Below are 20571 nucleotides of genomic sequence, written 5' to 3'. Positions count from 1 at the left end.
TTGAAATTTTCTACAAATCCGCCTAACATATGATGTACTTGGCATTTACGGTTATTTGGTAATTTCGAATCAAAAAGTAGAAAAAACACATTTTTATTTTTTCCAATATTTCTAGTTCCTCCTATGAAAACTCCAAATAGGGAACCATACATAGTGAACGACTAAATAACGACACATGGTCACTATAGTTTTCATTGAACGTCTTTATGAAGTTTTACTTAAATGTTTTTTCATAGTTTTTGGGCCCATGGTTCATAAGCTAGAGAGGGTGGGGGACACATTTTTTTAGCGATTATTTCCGAAAATAATCACTTTATCAAAAATTGGTTGTTGGAGACCCATATTCATTTTGAAATACCTATCCAACGATATCCCACACTATTGAGGTAAATACAAAATGTTTATTTAAAAAAAAACAATTTTGTATGGGAGGTACAGTCAGCATCAAAAGTAGCGGATCAAATAACGTTTCATAAGTATCTACCATTCTGTAACAGCTTAACAAAAAGTGATGTCTTTAATATAGAACAACTAAGACTGTAAAAGATATACTTTTGAGCGCGAATTTTAGAAATTTATCTATATTTGGAAAAGTTATCCGGAATATCAGATACTTTTGGCGCGTTGTTTCATCCGCTACTTTTGATGCTGACTGTACCTACCCTAAAAAACATTTTAGATTTTATTTTACGATTTTGTCGGATTGTTTGATTATATCCATGCCAAATTTTAGGTTTCTGCACTAAAGATCACAGAGCAAAACCTCGGATAGACAGAAAAACGGATATGGCGAAACTTTAAGTGTTCCTTGACTACGGAACCCTAAAAAGGGAGAAAAAAAGCCTTCATTTAAATAAACATCGACCTAATATTTTCAGATGCCGTCCAGGGCAAAAGCTCAAGGGTTATAAAGAAAGTAAGCGACGAAGGCGATGCCTGCAAATATTTTTCTCTCAATGTTAGGGAAAATAATAAAATCCTTGCTCGTTGTAATTGTGCGTTTAGGTGATTTAAGTATGACTATAATAAATCTGTAAGGATGCCTTTTTGGTTTACTAGTCGCCAAACAAAATTGACTGATCCGTCTGGGTATCCGTCCAGTTATATTTAGAATATTGAACCAAATTGATAGATACAAACTGTCCATGTAGCGCTACGCCATCCTCAATTTGGCGCGTGAACCAATTACGAGTTGACAGTGTCGCCAACTTTCAGTAAAACACCGCAATAAAGTGCGATATCCCGCTGCGAGAACGCTTTATTTTCCTATAAAAGCGTTTTATCCACGTATAAAAGCTTAAATCCGCGCGGAGCTTTCTCCGGGCAAAAAGAGTATTAGGGCGCTCAGAGCAACATGGCAGCGGCACGCCCATTGCGGGGCGAGGCGAGCCACGCGGCGCGCCATTGGCGGGCGCCGCCTCCGAGCCGCCCGCCGCGCCCGCGCCGCCGGCTAGCCGCTGCGCGCCCAGCTCGCAGTCACACCGACCCGAGCCGCGCGACCCGACGTGCAGCGTGCATCGCCTATCCTACTCTCCGCGCGACTTTCGGACTAACACTCCAACTAGTGAACTCTAACTAACAGTGAAGTGATACTAATATAAACAATAAACGAGTGCGAGCCACCGCAGACAAGAAACCGAGGAACTTACAGTGCAGCAGTAGGGCAGGCTTTAGACCGGCGCGTGCGGCGATGCGAGTGCGGAAGTGGCATTGTACCGTATAGCACTCAGTGCGCTAATTTTGTGACTGTTCCCGAGCGATGTGGGTGCGGTGACGGGGCTGCAGCAGCTTGGTCCGGAGGGTCCGCGTGCGCTGGATGCGGTAAGGGGCGCGGCGGGCGACGCGAGCCCCGCCGGTGCCGGCGGCGCCGTGGCGATGACGGTGCAGCGCGACGAGCGCGAGGCGCGCGCGCCGCGCACCAGGTTTATGATCACGGACATCCTGGACGCGGCCCCGCGAGACCTCAGCGCGCACCGGGACTCCGACTCCGATCGATCAGCCACCGACTCACCAGGTCAGTACTCACACAACGCACTATTCTGTTTCCATAACAAGCCAATCGTAAGCCGTAGGGTAAACGGACCCCCTAGGTACACTCGGTAGCATTTCAAAATCCTTTCTAATAAAGCCGGAGACAATCAATATACAAATATTAAAACTACAATCTTCAGAAAATACGTGGCGAAAATCGTAAAAATCACCCTAATTATTATTCTCGTAGGCCGGGCGTAGCTGGCGATGTCGTAGCGCCCAGCAAAAGAGTTCAACGGAACAATTAATTCGTACATATCTATAGTAAAAACTCTACCTAGGGATTTCCGGAAAAACGATAGATACACCTCGATATCAAAAGGTTAAACATTTGACTAAAATTGGTGAAAAAATTTATAAACTTATTTTATGCGTAATTAAGTAGGTATTCATTAACAAATGTTAAACAGGAAGACTTATATATACTTTTTCAGCTATGTCCGGAAGTTCCTAATCAATTTATGTGTAATGTAATGTAACAAGCTCTGCCTGCCATGCGAAGGGTCAATTTATATATCTAATTCTTGTTACCCAGGGATGTGCTAAAAATTTAATCATATTAATTAAGTATTTGATTTCTATATATTCAAAAAAAAGTTACCTTTTATCCGGTAGTGTACAGGCTCAGCAGTCAGTTATCGGGCCCAATTCGACGTAGCTTACTGCTAGAGCTGTCCCTGCGTGTCAAGAATCTATACATATATGTTGTGTAACACTTTATGTCACTAACTTTGCCAGGCTTTAGGTTCAACAGGACGGCGGCGGCTCCGGCGATAGACAGGTGACCAAACATTACTTACAGCTTACTGTTGGATTTCATACTTCAGTATCCACAATAACTTGGTTTAAATATACTTATCCAACTGGGATATCAACACGTATACCTCAAACTTGACGCGTTAAGAGACCGACGTGTTTACATGTAATTTTACGATTATGTAAGTACATAAATAATGAACAGGATATACTTTAACTATGAATAACAACTACAATTATATTCAAATGAGAATCAATTTAGGTAGGACCTGTTTGAAACTATTTTGAAAATGTCACACACACTTTCATATAACATTGTTGAATTTATCTAATAATTCCGAATTTATGTTGTTAATGATGGAGGATGTGAAGTATGTGAAATCCTACAAATCTACACTTCACATATTTGATGACAGGGGACAAAAACAAGGGAATACGGTAAAATTACTTGAAATATAAAATTAATGAAAAGTATAACTTGGCTTAGAATATAAATCATATACCTCACACTTTGTTCTAAATCAGACCTCAAAAATAATGAACGCTAAAAAGTGACGTGCTTCATTAAATATTTAAGAGGAGAGGCCACGGCGTCCCCGAAACCACCTTTTCATTCCCAGTCCTCATTTTCCTCTCTTTACATTAACATTATTAAAAATATTAGCACAGTTTGTGGAATATCGACCATAGCCATGCCCCTACACTACAGTTGGTTATTTTCAAATCTTTAATTATTATAAAAGTTAGGAGCATTTCATAATTTGTATGAAATCTATTTTTCGCTACCAATATTTACACAAATAAAAAAATTGGAATGAGTCAAACACAGGGCATAGCTATGGTTAATATAAAATATAAAAAAATTCTGATTGTTAGAAATAATCAAATTATTATAGAGACTTATGAGATGTTGCTAAGATTTATGAATAAGAGGGTTAATATGAAGTTAAGTGCTAGTGGCCTAGCGGTAAGAGCGTGCGACGTGCAATCCGAAGGTCGCGGGTTCAAACCCCGGCTCGTACAGTCACTTCTGAAAATATCGATATGGACAAAGTGCCTGTATATAAGGTAGTGTATACATATTTTTGGCACTTGGGCCGTTACGATAATTTCAGACGTGACCGTACCAATGAGTTTTTCGGAACTTATGTACGAAATATCATTTGATATTTACCAGTCGCTTTTCGGTGAAGGAAAACATCGTGAAGAAACCGGACTAATCCTAAGTTACCCTCTCGGTTGGAAGGTCAGATGGCTGTCGCTTTCGTATAAACTAGTGCCTACGCCAAATATTGGAATTAGTTGTCAAGCGGACCCCAGGCTCCCATGAGCCGTGGAAAAATGCCGGGACGACGCGAGGAAGAAGAAGAAGGGGTTAAATATGTAGTTCTAATTGCTTAATTCTCCGGTTTAGGTATACAATTAAAAAGTAAATATTTCAGTACCTAGTACCTAAGTACCTAAACGTGGTTTAAATAACTAGTAGGTGACAGACATTCATAATCTTAATTACTTACTCGCCCACTAAACAACAAACACAATAGTAGTATTTATTTGTTGTAATTGATGATTTATTTCACTGTTCCTCGGTTAAATCCGAGTCGCACCTATAGCGATAAGATCTAGGAGCAGGTCTCCAGTAGCAATACGGACATTGAGACATATTCCAACCGTAACATTATAATTCAAACCATTTAATTATAGTAACATTAAGAGCCCGCTAACGATTTTAGAGCAAAAATGTAAAATTGATAGATTTAGTCGTTGGAAATTGTACACCTTTTGTTACGTAATATCTAAATAACAAGTATTGGTTTCTATTAGCACGTCTTAACAAGGTCGCAAGCGTGCGTCCCCGGTAATATGTGACGAAAAGGGTCCGTTTTTAAAACTTCATCAAAACATTATCGTCGTAAATTATACAAAATGATGTATAAGAACGTTATCAGCAAATGTTGTAGATTGTTAACAATTACGTTGAAATTAAGTCGATTTTCAGAGAAATTGTCACTTATTTTGAAGTAATTTCTTTTCTCTAATTACAAATTTATAATAACAAAAATGTAGTTTATTAAAGTTGAAGTACAGAATATGTGTAATACAAAATTACCATTTTTAGTAGTCGAAATTTTACAAAATTTACAAATAAGATCGACAAAATCAGTGCTTTACGCGCGTTTACCGAAACGTCCATCAGAAAAAAAATTACTAATTAAGTGAGTCTGTTTTCAAAAAAATGATTTATTAAAAAGAAAGATAAGAAGACGTGCTAATAGAAACCAGTACTTATTATTTCTAATAGTTAACAAAAGGTGTACAATTTCATCTACTAAATCTATCAATTTGTCATTTTTGGGCCTAAAATCGATAACGGCCTCTAAAAATTAGTTTTCAAATACACCTCTAACATAACCTCCTGAGGCCCGGTGACGTCATCATTTTTAAACATATTTTAACTTAAGCACTTTAAGAATATAATTGGTATTATCTAGTATTTTATTAACCAAATATTTGTAACATACGGAGTTTAAAGGGATAAAATAAATGCAAATATTCAGGTGCGAAAAAATAAACGTTAATATCCGTGTTTGAAATCCCTTAAGTACCTACAGATGTAGAAGATGTGGAAAGTTTTCGGAAATTTTAGTAACTTTTCCAGAAAATTTTGGAAATGAACAATTTGATTGCCATACAAAAATATGAGAATTTTCTGTTGATGTGGAAGTTTAGCAATATAGAAACTCTCCAACGGCACATTAGTACCCTTAAGTTTCTAATTTGAGCTATAAAATTGCAAAATAATAAAAATCCAACACAAAAGTATACTAGGTAATAAATTAAAGTCACGCAAGACGCTTATGCTTGTTCGAATTAGAAGTCGTATCTCTCACGATCTCGAGATTATATCGCTGAGTGCATCAAGCATAGACGAATTTAACAATTATTACATGGAACATTTACAGATGTCCGTGCAAGTTTATAAATGGATGCAAACGTGGCTAAAGTTTATACAGCATATTTTTAGGAAAACCTTCAGCCATTATGATGATATTAAAAAAACCCGTTCATGCGTAGGAAATAAAAAAGGGTGGTAAAATATAACAAAGCTATGTTATAAATATCATTGTTTTTTTTATATTTATTTATTAAAGTTACAATTAATTTAAAAAAATTCGTAGAGTTCCGTGTTTACTTACTGCTAAAGTCATGAATGGCTTAATTACAGCAAGGGTTCGGACTTATTAAACTAATTTATATAACAAAGCAAATATACCTATGTTTACAAAATATAGTCGTTATTATTTGATATGAAATAATTTTTAACTTTTTTTATATAATAGAAGTTTATGTTTTATACAATAGAATATCATATAGGACCACCGAATGAATATAAACAATATTATAATATTTATTTAGAAAGAAAGGTAAAGACTAACATAGTCAATTTTATGCACATAATAAATCATTCGCCTCGTTTACTTTGTCTTTTAATTTATTCATAAACCGTCATTGGTTACTAAACACGAGTTGTAAAACATAAAAAGTGCATTAAAGCCGAATGCCTCGCGTCGGCGCGGCGGCGGCGGCGGCGCGCCCGATACGAGAAGGATTTTGTCGCCCCGGCCAAGTCTGCTGTGACCGATCGCTGTCCAATCGTTATTATATCTAACGCTGACCATTTATACAGCCATCCAAGCGCGGAATTGTACTTAATTGTATTAACAATAATTTTAAATTTGGAGCACACTCTACGTGCTAAGTATGACAGACCTACGTATAAATAATAAAGCTTAAGTTCTCAAAATAATTAAGTACCAGGTTTTGTTATTTTTTTTAAATGGTTGTAGGTTTTTGATCAAAAAGAGCTAAACGAACTTCCTCAATTTGGTGTTTCAAGATTTTGCAAGCAATCCGATAGTAGCGTAATGGAATACCCACGTCATAAATGCATATCTGATCAACTGCCCTATTTGGAGTTAGTAATAACTAAGGAAATGCATATTGGAGTGCCTGGCTTGCGCCGGTATCAAAGTGTATGCACACCCCATTACCACCTGCGTGTAAGTACGAGTAGATGAAACTTTCTTTTATTTATTATCTAAATCGCGCCATGTAATCTAAGCATCGTTACAGTTCCTCATTAAATTTAATTCGGTTGAGCCCCGTACTAATTAGTCAGTAGATGTACAATATAATGACTCGTTACCAAAATATGTTATAATGCATTTTTTGTATTGTTCAAGTGGCGAAACAACAGGTGGACGTTGATAAACGGTCACCGTGGCTCTTAGCATAAACAACGCATTCATTTGCGGAAACATTAAAAACGTTTAAAACAACGTTTATGCCATTAAACCCATTCAATAATTGACTGCCCCTTCCAGATAACCACGACTACGATAAAATACACGACGAAAAATTCGTATTATGAGAGCCTACAGTAATAAATTCTAAAAAATGCTCTTCGATCGTCGTAAAAATGAATTAACAAATTTAGATAAGGCTTTACAAATGTTTGAGTTTCGATCGCATTACCCGTCGACGATTTAATAGACAAGCCGATAAAGCCGAGGCGTTAAATAAATTAAATAATAAAACGTATAATGGGCCCGATAAATACAACCCGTTCGTACCTCGCTCTCGAGATAAGTAAGCCCTTATAAAACGGACCAAATTAATCCCGGCTGAAAGGGCACTCCACGTCACGAGGGAAAAAAACTGACGTCATAATCAGCTTTTTGTCAAATGTCAAGCTACGATTGCTTTTTAAAATTTTAAATAGCTCCCCGAAATTCCAAATATCCGCGCCATACTGGGCTACGTACAGTCGCGCACAGTCGGTGCCGCCGGCGCGGGTTCATACGAAAGCCCACCTCGTAAGTTGTCTTAAGCGAGGACACCCCAGCTATTATTTTCTTCACAATATACGTTATCTCATGAATTTACCTCCCAATTACTGACTTTAACATCCGCTGGCAGCAATTAAACGTCTCATGCAACTGTAAATACAAAACTTCTCGCCGTCGTAATTTAAAAACCCACTTACCAAGAATGTGAAAAACACAACGTTTAGAGCAATTAGCGCTCATACAACTCCCGCTGACAATTTAACTAATTAGTCTATGGTTAATACTAGGGTCTACGGCCCGTCCGTCCCAGAAACTATTGTGCCAGTTACACGCTTAAAATAAGCGTAAGATTTCGGTTATTTAAGAATGCCTACGTATCTCGTTTACCTTGACATTACATTCCGGCACAGGTGTTATAGCACTTATAGTCCAAACAGAATTTATTGCAGGGAATGTGTATATAAATGTGGACATAATCAATATAACTTTAAACAATATAACTTAAGTTTTGGCATCGGCTGTACTTGTTTATCCTCGGCCACCGCCCGTTACTTGAAATATCAAACCTAACCTCAAATGCACGTCAGCGCTTCGCTAAGCAGCTTAACCTACCCCGTCTCTACAGCTACAAAACTAAACCTTATGGCCCTACAAATTAATTTCAAATCAGTGCACGATGACTTCGAATGGTGACTTTTAGCATAATCGTAAAGGCGAGATGAAGGTAACGATTCTTTCATCGCTTTAAGTTGATAACATCAAAACTTTTTATTGTGACAATAAATAGATATCATTGATATAAATAGGGCCAGTTTGGATCCCCTTATAATACTATTCGCGGCTTTACGTCGCGTTTGACAGGAGATGCGAGGTGTGAAATCGAGTCCGGTTTAAAATAAGTAGGTAGGCATAAAAGTTGTCTCGAGATTTCTCGGGGAGCTTTTTTTTCGTTGAGGATTATTTCCAGTTTGTTTAGTTGGACTAATGTTGGAACGGTCGGCCGAATGGTAAGCCGTTAATTTGATCCTAAACCATATGGGAAACATCGACTTAATATATCTTATTTCAAAACATTTGTTCATAGATCCATTTAAACCATTTTTTAATTAGTTCTATGTCCAAATTTAAGTTTCAGTATGTACGTATGTAGTACATGATTTAACTTTAATTGATAGGAACTAATTTATCATATAAATATGAATTAAGAGTCATAAATTACACACAAATGGCTTTTTAAAACAGAAAATGAGTATAATTTATTTCCAATTGAAAATAGTAAGAGGATGTTATTCCAATTATGTATACTTATTGCCAACTTCAGTGGAAATGTCCATTCGCTTCTAAGAATCGGAAAATGCATAATTTTTCATCCGATTTCACATCGATTTATACCAAAACATTCCGTAGCGATACGATCCTTTGACGACTGTTTACTTTTCATTGCGCACATTAGTTCCATGAGACTAGGTAGTTATATGCAAAGTTAAGTATTATAAGTGCGTAAAGTTTTTTTATTTGATCAATAGATATATTAAGTATGTTGTCTTACTGTGTACCGATTTTTACTTAAGTAGGTACCGAAATTCTTACTCAGGGTGCCACGGCGCCACAAGTAGGTATCGTAACTTTTACAATCGCTAAATGGCACGATCACCGGACCGAAAAACAACAGTAGATATAGGCAAAGTATAAAAAAAAAACAAATACAGAATAAACGCAATTAAAATGATGTGGGGGCAGCTCAGGGGTACTCGAATTAATCGAGGATTGGCAAGAGCCGTATTCCCCCATCACATTCCGACCGCGAGCGAGCATTCGTTTCAGACAATCCAGTATAAGTGTAACGTCGAGATCCGTAATACTATGCGTGATTGGAGATTACCCGTATAGCGGTTATTAGATCCACACAGACGCCGGGTGCTTGCGAATGAGGCCAAATATCGGGCCAGATAAGATAAAATTTCTTTATTGTCAACACTGTGTAGGTACATATCACAAAAGTCTGCAAGCTTGCCCATTTCCAGCGAACAATAATAAACTAAACTAACACATGCAAACGTAAAACAACTCTCTCGATGACTGTTGCAAGGGTTCGTGATCCGATGGCCGGGCTGGGCTGTCCATTTGTCCGTTTCACGAAATATCAGAACATCCTTAACAATATTTGAAGTCGTATCGGGCCTGACATCGGGCCCGTTCGCAATTGCCCGGCGACTATGTAGATCCAATAGCCCTTTATAAATATTGCGGTTTACTGGAGGCAAAGGTTCGGTGGGTGTTGGGAGCCTGCGCCCGCGCCGCGATCACACGTTCGCCATTATAGATCAATTAATTTCTTGCATCGTCGCTCTCACTCGCAGCTGTGATTAGGCGAATTGTATAAACGGAAACACGATTATCTGCCTGAACTAGTAGCTGCCGGGTTAGGTTTAACTGCAATTAAATAAAACCTTATTACATGAAATTGTTATTTTTTGTTTCGTAATATGAAAGTTTACAAACGACGGCATGATTAAACCGTACATAATTATATTATATTCCTACATAATATCATAAGTATTAAATCAACAGAATGCAAATCAGTAGGTAAGTATGCTCTACCTTATCTCATTCATAGGTAAGTATTTTCTACGCGTGCATAGAATAATATAAATAAAGTAAATATATACTCCAGCCAGTGCGGCCTTCTTGAGTACCGCGTCTTATAGTAAAGCTCCTTTCTCTTTCTAACAGGAATCAACCTCGGCCCAGCCACAATTAAAATGTAATTAGATCAACCCACGCCCACAGCTAATTACTTACCACCGATCAACTGAGAATGTCCTTAGCTATCTGTGCGTTTAGCTATTTCATACGTAGGATTTGTATAATATAGGGGGCACGGTCGAGTTCACAAACATTTTTACAAGCCAACGTTCCAAAAAAATATGTACACGTCCTTTATCGTCAGTGTTATGTTATAGAGGCGTGTAAATATATTTATGTAACGTTGTCTTGTAAATATGTTTGTGAAATCTACTATACAAAATCAAAACATGACCCATATTTGATGTAGAGGGTGGAAATAAATGTACACCCCGCCGCAAAATCGCATGGCCACTTCATAATATGTCCAAGTAATTCTGCAGCTCACTGTACTCACCAAACACGAGAAGGTAGCTTATTATTTGTCGTGTTTTATCAATTCTTAGGTAATGTATGTACCTACTTTGACTGTCAAATACCTTAGACTATATATAAAATAAAGAGATTTGTTAAGAATTATCCCGAGCCCAAAAAAAGCTTACACGTAATGGTGAAAATTTCAATTTGGCTTTTTTCCAAATATTTGTGTTGAATCTTTTTACTTACTACATCAAAACAAAAGAAATTGAGCCGCATTTATTCAAATACTGCATATTTACTCGCATCTCCGTTTAGTCTTACAATTGGAACTGACAATTTAGAATTATCTCATTTACCTGTGTCATTTTTCCACTCTGGTTAAGCGGCTAGAGTCAGACCAAGCTATGTTGGCAACGATTTTGACAGCCCGGCCAGTGCAAGAGTTAAGTAAACGTCATAATTTCATAGAAATTTGACGTTTAAAATAACACTTGCACTGTCTGGGCTGTCAAAATCGCTGCCAACATATCTTGGTCCGACTCTAGTTTTCACCAGTATTTTTTTTAGGTATATTAATGAGGACAATTTTACACAGATCGACCTAGTCCCACAGTAAGCTCAATATGCGTGCATTTTATTTCTCAATTCGTTTGTGCTTTTAGGGTTCCGTACCAAAAAGGTACAAAAGCAACCCTAATGGTGCGACTCTGTCCGGCCGTCCGTCCGTCCGCCTGTCTGTCACATTGTTAAATATCTCGAGAACTATTTAAGCTATTGATTTAAAATTTGGAATTGTTATGAGCAACGCTAACCCAGACACATAGAAATGTAGCTTGCTATGCTATGCTTTTATTTAACTTGTCCTGTTGGTATATATGGGACAAATCTTGCAAGTTAAATTTGACCCACTTCCCGGTTTCCGATGAAGCTGAAAATTTGCATACATATGTAAGTCGGGTAACAATGCAATATTATGGTACTATCAAGCTGATCTGATGATGGAGACAGGAGGTATTAGCCATAGGAACTCTGTGATAAAACAACGCAACCTAATTGTGTTTGGGGTGTTTAGAATTGTCTCAATGAGTATTAGTTGCCTGTGGAAAAAAGTACAGTCAGCGATAAAAGCTTGTACCAAAAATGAAATTATTGCCAAAAACTTATTTGTTAACTATGGAGGCCCAAAAGGAGGGGACAAAATTTTAAGTTTAGGAACTAGGTCCAGTGGGGTATCGTTAGAAAGAAAATCTGAACCCCCCCCCCCCCCCCCTTATCTCCGAAGTTTACCAACAAAAAAACTATCCAAATTTTATATAACATTACAATAAACTCGAAAACTTGTTTTTTGATTATACAAAAACCTCCTTTGCGAGTGTTTGTTATACGAGATTATATTACAAACACCTTCTTTTGGATAAAATTTCAAAAGCCTTTCGTGTTATTTTTACATGAGATCATTGAAAGTTTGTACGGTACCCTCCGCACGCGAGTGAAACGGACTCGCTCTTGACCGGTTTTCTTATGTTGCTTCTGCCTCGAAATGTCATTATCTGGCTCTCCATCACTCTTGCACATTCGAGTAATACAGAGGCAGATAACGAAATTTAGATTTTTGGGTTTCGCGATAAATTCTCAGATTTGATTTGAGTATCTAAAAAATTTACGGATTTTCGTTTGAAGCTAAATTTTAACCGCAATTCCTAATTTGAAGAGACAGACATCTAGTACTCGGTAGCCTCAAGTAAATGTAGCACATTTATATTTCTATGAAAGTTTAATGATGAATTATAATCAAAGTACCTGAATATTATACTCGAAAAAGATCCCCCTGTAAATATTGGTATCAAAAAAACAATAAGCTGATGTTGGATAGTGAAAATATGTCAGGAACAATTCAGAAATCTAAACGTGTTTGCATAATACATTCCATAAACATGGAGACAGAACAAGCGTAGGCTTTATTGCGCTAGAGTGGATATTCAATCAACAGATTACATTATGCAAATCGGCTAGGAGGCTTGTCCTTTACGTAGACAGTCGTACAGACGGCCGCCACGTACCTACCTATTATTTTAATTACAAGTAATTGAGTCACGGTCATACACATGTGAACGCATTCACCTCATTGTCCTTTAACATTGCATGCAAAATATATTTACTTTAAACAACTGGACGAAACAACTGTATGTAAGCGAACGATTAATTGCTTTGTTAAATAGATATCCAAAGAATGATAGAATTACTTTCTCCCATGATGTTAGCAAAGATAAATTGAAATATAGGTGGAGTGTCGCATGGTGCAACATTGTTTCGAGTGATTACGCCATAACTTTGGCCTGTGGTTTATTAGATGGCGCCACTTTTTGATATTTAACAAATTTAACGCATATCAGTTAAAGAATAAGGATCAAAGTCAAATGATGATGAGATGGCAGTGAATTTACTGTGGCTACAAAGTTATCTTTCACAATCCACCTCTATTTTAGATTCTCTTTGATGTTAGGTTCAGCCATTAGGTCTTCAATCTCAATGTTTTTAGAGTGCCGAAAACAAACATTGTATATTTCACGTTTTTTCATACTCGTGTTTTTGCTAAAGCATCTCCACGCTCAGTAATAATCGATACGGCGGCCGCTTAAACATTCACTCCACGACCGACAATCTGAGAATCGGTAACTTCATAACTTTTCGGATTTAAGAGAAGTTTGGAACTCTTGATTGTTTGCCTATTCAAATCAAATGAAAATATGAACAGTAAAATTAAATCAATAGACTATTTTCCAAACCAAGTCGACTCCGAGTCAGATTTGTGAAAATTTGAAGACAACACATTTACCGTCGATACATCGTCGTCATTTTGATTAATGTCAGACTATTTCGTGAAATGAATAATTTTACTTTTAGACTCAGGTACATTTTGTAACCTTGCTTAAGCTATACGTAAGTGGTAGCAGGTAGTAAGTAGGCAGTAGTGTTTTATATGGAGCCTACAAAAGTTAGTTTATAGGTACACACCTACAACAGTTTTCCATTTATTTAGTTCATTATACTTGATTATGAACAGTAATTATGTCATAATTCAGATAGTTGTTAGGACAATTATACTATGATAACAAAATCTTCTGCACGTTGCAACCGTTAAAATCCCTTTAAATAGGATCTGAGGGACTTCCGCGAACAATGTTCGACGTGTTGCCTCCCTGTCACACTTACGTACGAATTTACAAGTGCGACAGAGAAGCAACACGTCAAACGTGGTTCGCGATAGGTGGTGTTGGTAGGAACTCAAGTCTTTTGAGTCTCAATTGAAGAACTCGTCTTTTTTTATGAGACTCAGAGCTTAAAACACTTCTGAATCTTTTAAGTCCCGAGTCAAGTACTTTATTGAGTATTTTTTGAGCGCAACTCAAGCAACTCGAGTCTCCGAATAAAGAGTCAGTCAACTATTTTTAGGTTTTACCTAAACAACAGTATTGGAAATAGGCGTTATTGTATGATTTATGTTATGTACATCCATGAATTTCACATAAAGACAACGCATTTCGAAGTTATTTGTAATAAAATTACAAGTTCTCCGAATAGGACTCAAGTTTCTACAAAAGACTCGGGTCTCTAATAAGTTGAAAAGAACTCGAGTTTCGTCTTAATTATAAGTCTGAAAAACTGAATCGAGTCTTAAAGCAGAGGTCTCAAAGGACTCGAGTCTTAACCAACACTAGCGGTAGGCCCTCTGATATCGGTATGTGCCACCGTCACAATCAAATAAACGATAATTTCTTTAATATTGCCCCAGCACTCATTCTTGCCGGTTTAATTTTAAGTAAAATACGTAGTAAAGTTGTCCCAAGCCTAGCTAGCAGGGCTTACATGCACATGGGTGGCAGACCACAATCGCCGCCACACTCGGCTGAGCTAATTCCTTACACATTACTCTTAATCCTTCGTCTCACCAACAATCTTGGACACAGATATTAAATCTCTAAATTGAATACTCCTTTACTTTTAAATTAAAACCAAATAAACCTTAGGAAAATCTCAACATTTACGCGGTTTTTCAAGAGTTTAATCAATGAGTACGATAATTCTAATGACAAATATTAATCTAAAAAAATGTGATTAAAAATACAAAGCCTTTTTCGTTTAGATATAGACACCCATAAAACAATAAATTTGCAATGCTTGGAACTGTTATGGATTAAAACCTATTAGAAAAAAATAAATACAGCCAAAGAAGTCATATTAACTACCAGAAAGCAATCTGTGAAATGCCGAAAGTGTAAGAATTAGTGAAAAGTGTAGGCTTTTTTGTATGCCACTTCCAGTACGAGTACGGAGCGTCGCAGAAGGAAGTGAGTCGGTAACCGCAGGAAGCCCCGCAAGCACCACGGCTTCACGACCAGTTCTTACACTTAATACCGACCAAATAAATCATGCTCGATATTCACGAAACATATACTTTAAAGACAGAACATACACACTAACAAACGATGATCTTTTCTAAAATATTACCTCCTATATTTAAAAGGACGAAGGGAAAAACAATAAGAGGCACGATGGATACAAAAAAATATAATTAGGTACTTGCCTAATTTCAACAATATATCACATTTCGGGAAACAAGACAAAAAATTTCATACTTAATAATTTCCATTAGATATATTAATAAGATAAGTTATGCAATAAAATGAAATATAACAACACATTAATTTTTTTAAACTAAGTCTCATTGGTTGCAGGCGTGAAGGATGACTCGGACGACATTTCAAGCAAGAGCTGCGGTGGGGACTCGTCAAGCCTGGCCAAGAAGCAGCGGAAGGCACGTACGGCCTTCACCGACCACCAGCTCCAGACCCTCGAGAAGTCGTTCGAGCGACAGAAGTACCTCAGCGTGCAGGACCGCATGGAGCTGGCTGCCAAGCTGGGGCTGACCGACACGCAGGTCAAAACGTGGTACCAAAACCGGCGGTGAGTTCCAGTACTCCGAAATTACATCTACCCTATTCAATCGTTATCTCAAATTAACAAAGTAAAATATTAGTCCTGTCCCATATACCTGGAAAATAATTAGCATTACTATTTTTTATATACCTGTCGCCCATTAATAAGACCGTACTGCGAGTTTACACAGCTACTTACTCGGCAATGTAGAGTGATTATGAACTAATACTTATTGAATGACAACCTATCGTCAGGAAAAGTAGGTAAGCGCTTTACATGACAATCGTGGAAAAGCTGCTTACCACGGTTGCTTAGCTAACTCTTAGTGTCTAATAGAATTAAAATTTGTTGTTACGTGATCGATTTCAATATTATGTACAGTCACCATCATATATATCAGAGCGGCCGAGGTGGTCCAAAATATCTGAACAAGCACTCTAACGCCTTGACAATAGAGGCGTGCTCAGATATTTGTGAGCACCTTGGCCGCTCCGATATATCTGATGGCGACTGTACCATAGGAATGATTTCTCGACTATAAAAATATTTAAATAATTAGATTACTTATCACGACAAAACATCCTACTAGTATTTCCAGTATTTAGAATAAATTATTTCACAGTATGTACGAAATAAAACACCAGATACTTGTTAGAAAAACATAGCCAGCAGGTATATTTTGACACAATTTCAATTTAATAAATCGGATAGAACTAAAAAAAGTAGACGGGTTAACCGTGTCGTCACTATAGCAGTTTTCATATAAATTCCATATTGGAAAATCGTTATGATAGTTCTAAAAAGAAACTGATTGGAGTAGTAACTAGGAGAACACCCTATTATACAATGTCCACTATTAAATTCACTAACCGCAATGGATCTCAAAATTATTGTTAATTTACTAGAAAATAGAATTAATTTTACGATTGCGTGATGATAGATTTCGTTCGGTGTACTCGCATGGTTTTCTATTTAAATTCTTTGCATGTTTAGAAAATAATCACATTGTTATATACATATTAATAAATTAAAATATTGTTACTATGCGCACGACTTACAGATTAATTAACAAAATATAATGAGCATTTTAAAAGAAATAAAATCGTGTTCATAAGTTGTATAATCTCATGGCATGGAATGTACGTCTAAAATATGTATAAGAGTGAATGTAAGCATTGATATATCACATCGATATGACCGGATACAATCAAACTTCTTGTACCTACACTCATCAAGTGCTCATTTTTGAATGCCACGGTCGTGCCAACTGTGTGTGCGCAGCCGTTTTTGGCAAATTTCATGCGCAAGGCATTAAAATCCGGGCTGTTTCCCGACAGTGGCAATCAAGGGTTTGAGCCGTGTATTAGCTTCTCCAGCGCTGGCCGAGTCCGCCGGGCTGTGGAGGCTCCCGTCCCGATTCGTGAGAGAGTCGGCACCACAAAGCGGAGCTGACTCAGCACAACCGACGGACTATCGCTACTGGCGAACTATTTACTGTGTCAATGTACTTAAATAACCTCACACTGCTTTGCGAATTTTTCTGTGATACTTTGGACATACATTTCCATCATTTTTTACTTTTGAAGTAAAGCAATACATCACCACTTTAGTTCAATTTCGTTAAATAATATATATTCGGTTAATAAACGGTCTCCGTTCTTTATATTTCGCACTAAAAATTAATTAGCTTTTGTACACTAAATATTACAAATGTACCCTCTTGTTATTATAAAACTAATTAAAAACTATGAAACACACTTAAAGATAACTATTTAGGACGGTCTATATTTACATTCGTAATTATGCCTAAAAAAAAAGGAGCAGGCGTTTCGGCGGTGACTGTACCTGGCGGCCGTTTCAAAAACAAACGTTTGTAATTAGGCCTTTGCGGGCGCCGACACCACCTTCCGGACAAAAGCTTCGGTAGCTAAAAAATAAACTACACTAATTTTCTATTGCTTTATTCCAATCTCTATCGGATGATGTTAGATGAAAGATATATTGTTTATTAATCGGTTCTGTGAGCCCTGCTACTACTTGAAGTTTATGTAGATAAAGTTTTATGAACTGGTTTGAATTTTTCTTGTTGAAATCGGTCCCAACTCATCAGTAAAATTAGCACTAAGCACAACAGCCCGCGTAGCCAACGTGCCTATCGTTCACTCTCCTTGGCGAACGAAACACAACGGTCACAGTCGCACTAATATGGAAGTGATAGAGAGAGATGACTACGCTACGCTACGGAGCGTTAACGATTGTAACGTTGGCTACGCAGCCAGTTGTACAATTTAGGTTGTCATACAAAATTTTATTGAATACCCTCTATCTTTATATATTGACTTAGGTACTAGTCCAGACATAACAGAACTTTTATGATTTTGACATTCTCGACTAGTACGTAATAATAGCAGAATTTAGTTCATGGGGGTAGAGGTGTGAGTATTTGGAGCATAGGATCGATTTCATAAGCATAGCACCTGAGCCCACGGACGAGTTTTCCAGGATATCACTTCGTCATCCGTTTTCAGAACTAATTTGTGTGAGTGAAATTGATTTAAAGTGGAAGATTTAACAGACAATAGACGGGCCCCTCCCGCCGGTGGCGTCGCGCACGGCGGTCCGTCACAGCGTAGTCCCAACACTTTTTGCCACACTTTTTGTTGGTTTCTATAATTTCGGTAAAGCTAATGTTTGGTCTTCGATTTTTCGGTTCGTGAAAGGGTGTGAAATCGGGCTTAATTGAAGAATTTAATGGCTTTTGTGTGCGGTAATTTTTTTTACGTTTTTACAACGTACCTACAAGCAAATTATTGGTGCATATAGTGAAAAAAAAAAAATTAAAAGTTGCTTACATTTAAATGTACAATTATTGTACTTATAAGGTACTATACCTCTGGCGTCGAATGAATCCTATGACATTTCTTTCAAGCCCCTTTTAGTTGAGCTTAATTAAAAAAATAATGAAAGAAATAGCTATGCTTTTAGTGTAATTTTATTACTTAAGTTTTTGCATTTTTAAATAAATAATATCTACAAACATTTTACGAGACAGCTTCTCCATATAAACGTGAACAGTCAAAGGCACCATCATTCGACGCTATAAATCCGTACATTTCTCATATAATCAAAGTATTACAATGTAAAAAAGGAGTGTACAGGTTTTAAAAGGGTCGGCAACGCGCATGTAACACCTCTGGAGTTGCAGGAGTCCATAGGCTACGATGACTGCTTACCGTCAGGCGGGCCGTATGCTTGTTTACCGCCGACGTGGTATAAAAAAACTACATATTTATTTAACCGCAATATTTTAACGTTAACATAAACATTAAGACACTTAAATAAAATGTGGCTTTCCACCAAAGAAGGGTGCTTATGCTTCATGTGCATAAGGACCATTCTCTGTGGAAAGCCACAAATTGTGACCTTGCCTATTTCACATTTAAGGGACCATCAATACTAGTCATTTCGTAATCTCCAAATGGAAATAAAAGGCTATTAATATTTTTAATGAAAAATGCACCATTAGGGTTTTGGTCACAAATATCACAAAATAAAATAAATTGTGAGACTACAAAACTAATTACAAAATACGGACCAACTTTAGTAATATTGTAAAATGCAGTTAATTAGAATTACATTCTGTAATACTCGTATAAAAATATCTGTATGGTCTTTTCACGGTCTGATGATAATTAGAGTCAAATTCTTCTTTTGTCAGGTTTCTCATATCGTTGTTAAGGAAATGGTTGTCCAAAATCTTGATTACATATTTAATTATCTAATAAATGATAACGAGACAAACGCTAGTTCTAGTAGTGCTTACAATTAAATCCGCTCATAATACCTGGTGGTCAAGTGTTCGAATTCCTTACTTAACCCAAGAGCCGTTAAGTTTTTCATGTTAGAATTTATATTATTATTAGTGTGGACGTGTGAACGGAGGCAGATGAGCGCCTGCAAGTCACGGGCGGAGCGGCGCCGACGCAGCCGCCGCCACCGGCCACTCATTACGACTCTTCCGCCGCCACTTTTAACACTATTATAGTTCTTGCATCTCACAACGGCGAATGGGTTTAACTAAATTAGTCATTAACACTATAACGATAAGGGTCAGGGTCAGTATTCTCGTGAAATGCAATGACTTATAAAGTATTAGTTTACAGGTTTCGAGGCACATTTAATATGAATTACACATAAAATTGATAGAAAGAGTTAAATGTACAAAATGCAAATGAAATGTTAAAATTAACACTTTTTAAACATGGAATACCAATTTCAGTATTAAGCATTTATGACAAAAGTGTTTACCTCAAAAGTAAAAAGAGAAAATTCTAATGCGGCGCCGCGCCGATAATTTTCATTTCTCCACGTATACGAATCAAGAATATAACAAATACATGTTGAATAAATATACACAAATTCTGTCTCTAAAAGGAAATGAAGCAATAACAATGATTTTTAACCTGAGCCACTATTATTGTGATTTTGCAATATGTCTTAATGGACCGCAGCGGCGGCGCGATCTGACAAAATCGTTAAGAATATAATTGTACACTGGCTATACTGACTACTCTGGAAATTCCCTTTAGTCTGCTACAAATGTGCTTAATTACAAGTCCACCACCGGCAATCCGACGAAATCGTTAAAAGTATAAACACATAGTGCGTCAGTGACTGTCTGTGGGTCGTAAATTAGTAATGGCCGCGTTTATCGGCGTTTAGCTGGCGACGGCGATTTGCAACGATTACGTGCCTAATGACGAACTGTAATGACATACGTGTGAGTCGATGTTGCCAGTCGACAGTAAAATAACGCATCCAACTGATATTTAACAGAAAAATGCTTTATTGCCGTTAATATTCTATGAGTCTTCCAACACAGTCGTTTTTC

The 20571-nt window shown here is 37.2% G+C and overlaps 1 protein-coding gene across 1 annotated transcript in view; it reads left to right on the top strand.

The window, feature by feature from the left end:
• The first annotated feature begins 712 nt into the window (after window positions 1–712).
• LOC133523425 (homeobox protein B-H1-like) overlaps window positions 713–20571 on the top strand; it is a 29106-nt gene continuing 9247 nt past the window's right edge. The window contains exons 1-2 of the mRNA XM_061859003.1: window positions 713–2014; window positions 15479–15707. Of these exons, the coding sequence (XP_061714987.1) occupies window positions 1876–2014; window positions 15479–15707 (368 nt within the window). The 5' untranslated portion in view covers window positions 713–1875. The remainder of the gene's footprint in view (window positions 2015–15478; window positions 15708–20571) is intronic.

The sequence above is a fragment of the Cydia pomonella genome, chromosome 1 (assembly GCF_033807575.1).
Source record: "Cydia pomonella isolate Wapato2018A chromosome 1, ilCydPomo1, whole genome shotgun sequence".
Classification (NCBI taxonomy): domain Eukaryota; kingdom Metazoa; phylum Arthropoda; class Insecta; order Lepidoptera; family Tortricidae; genus Cydia; species Cydia pomonella.
This window is presented reverse-complemented; position numbering and strand designations above follow the sequence as displayed.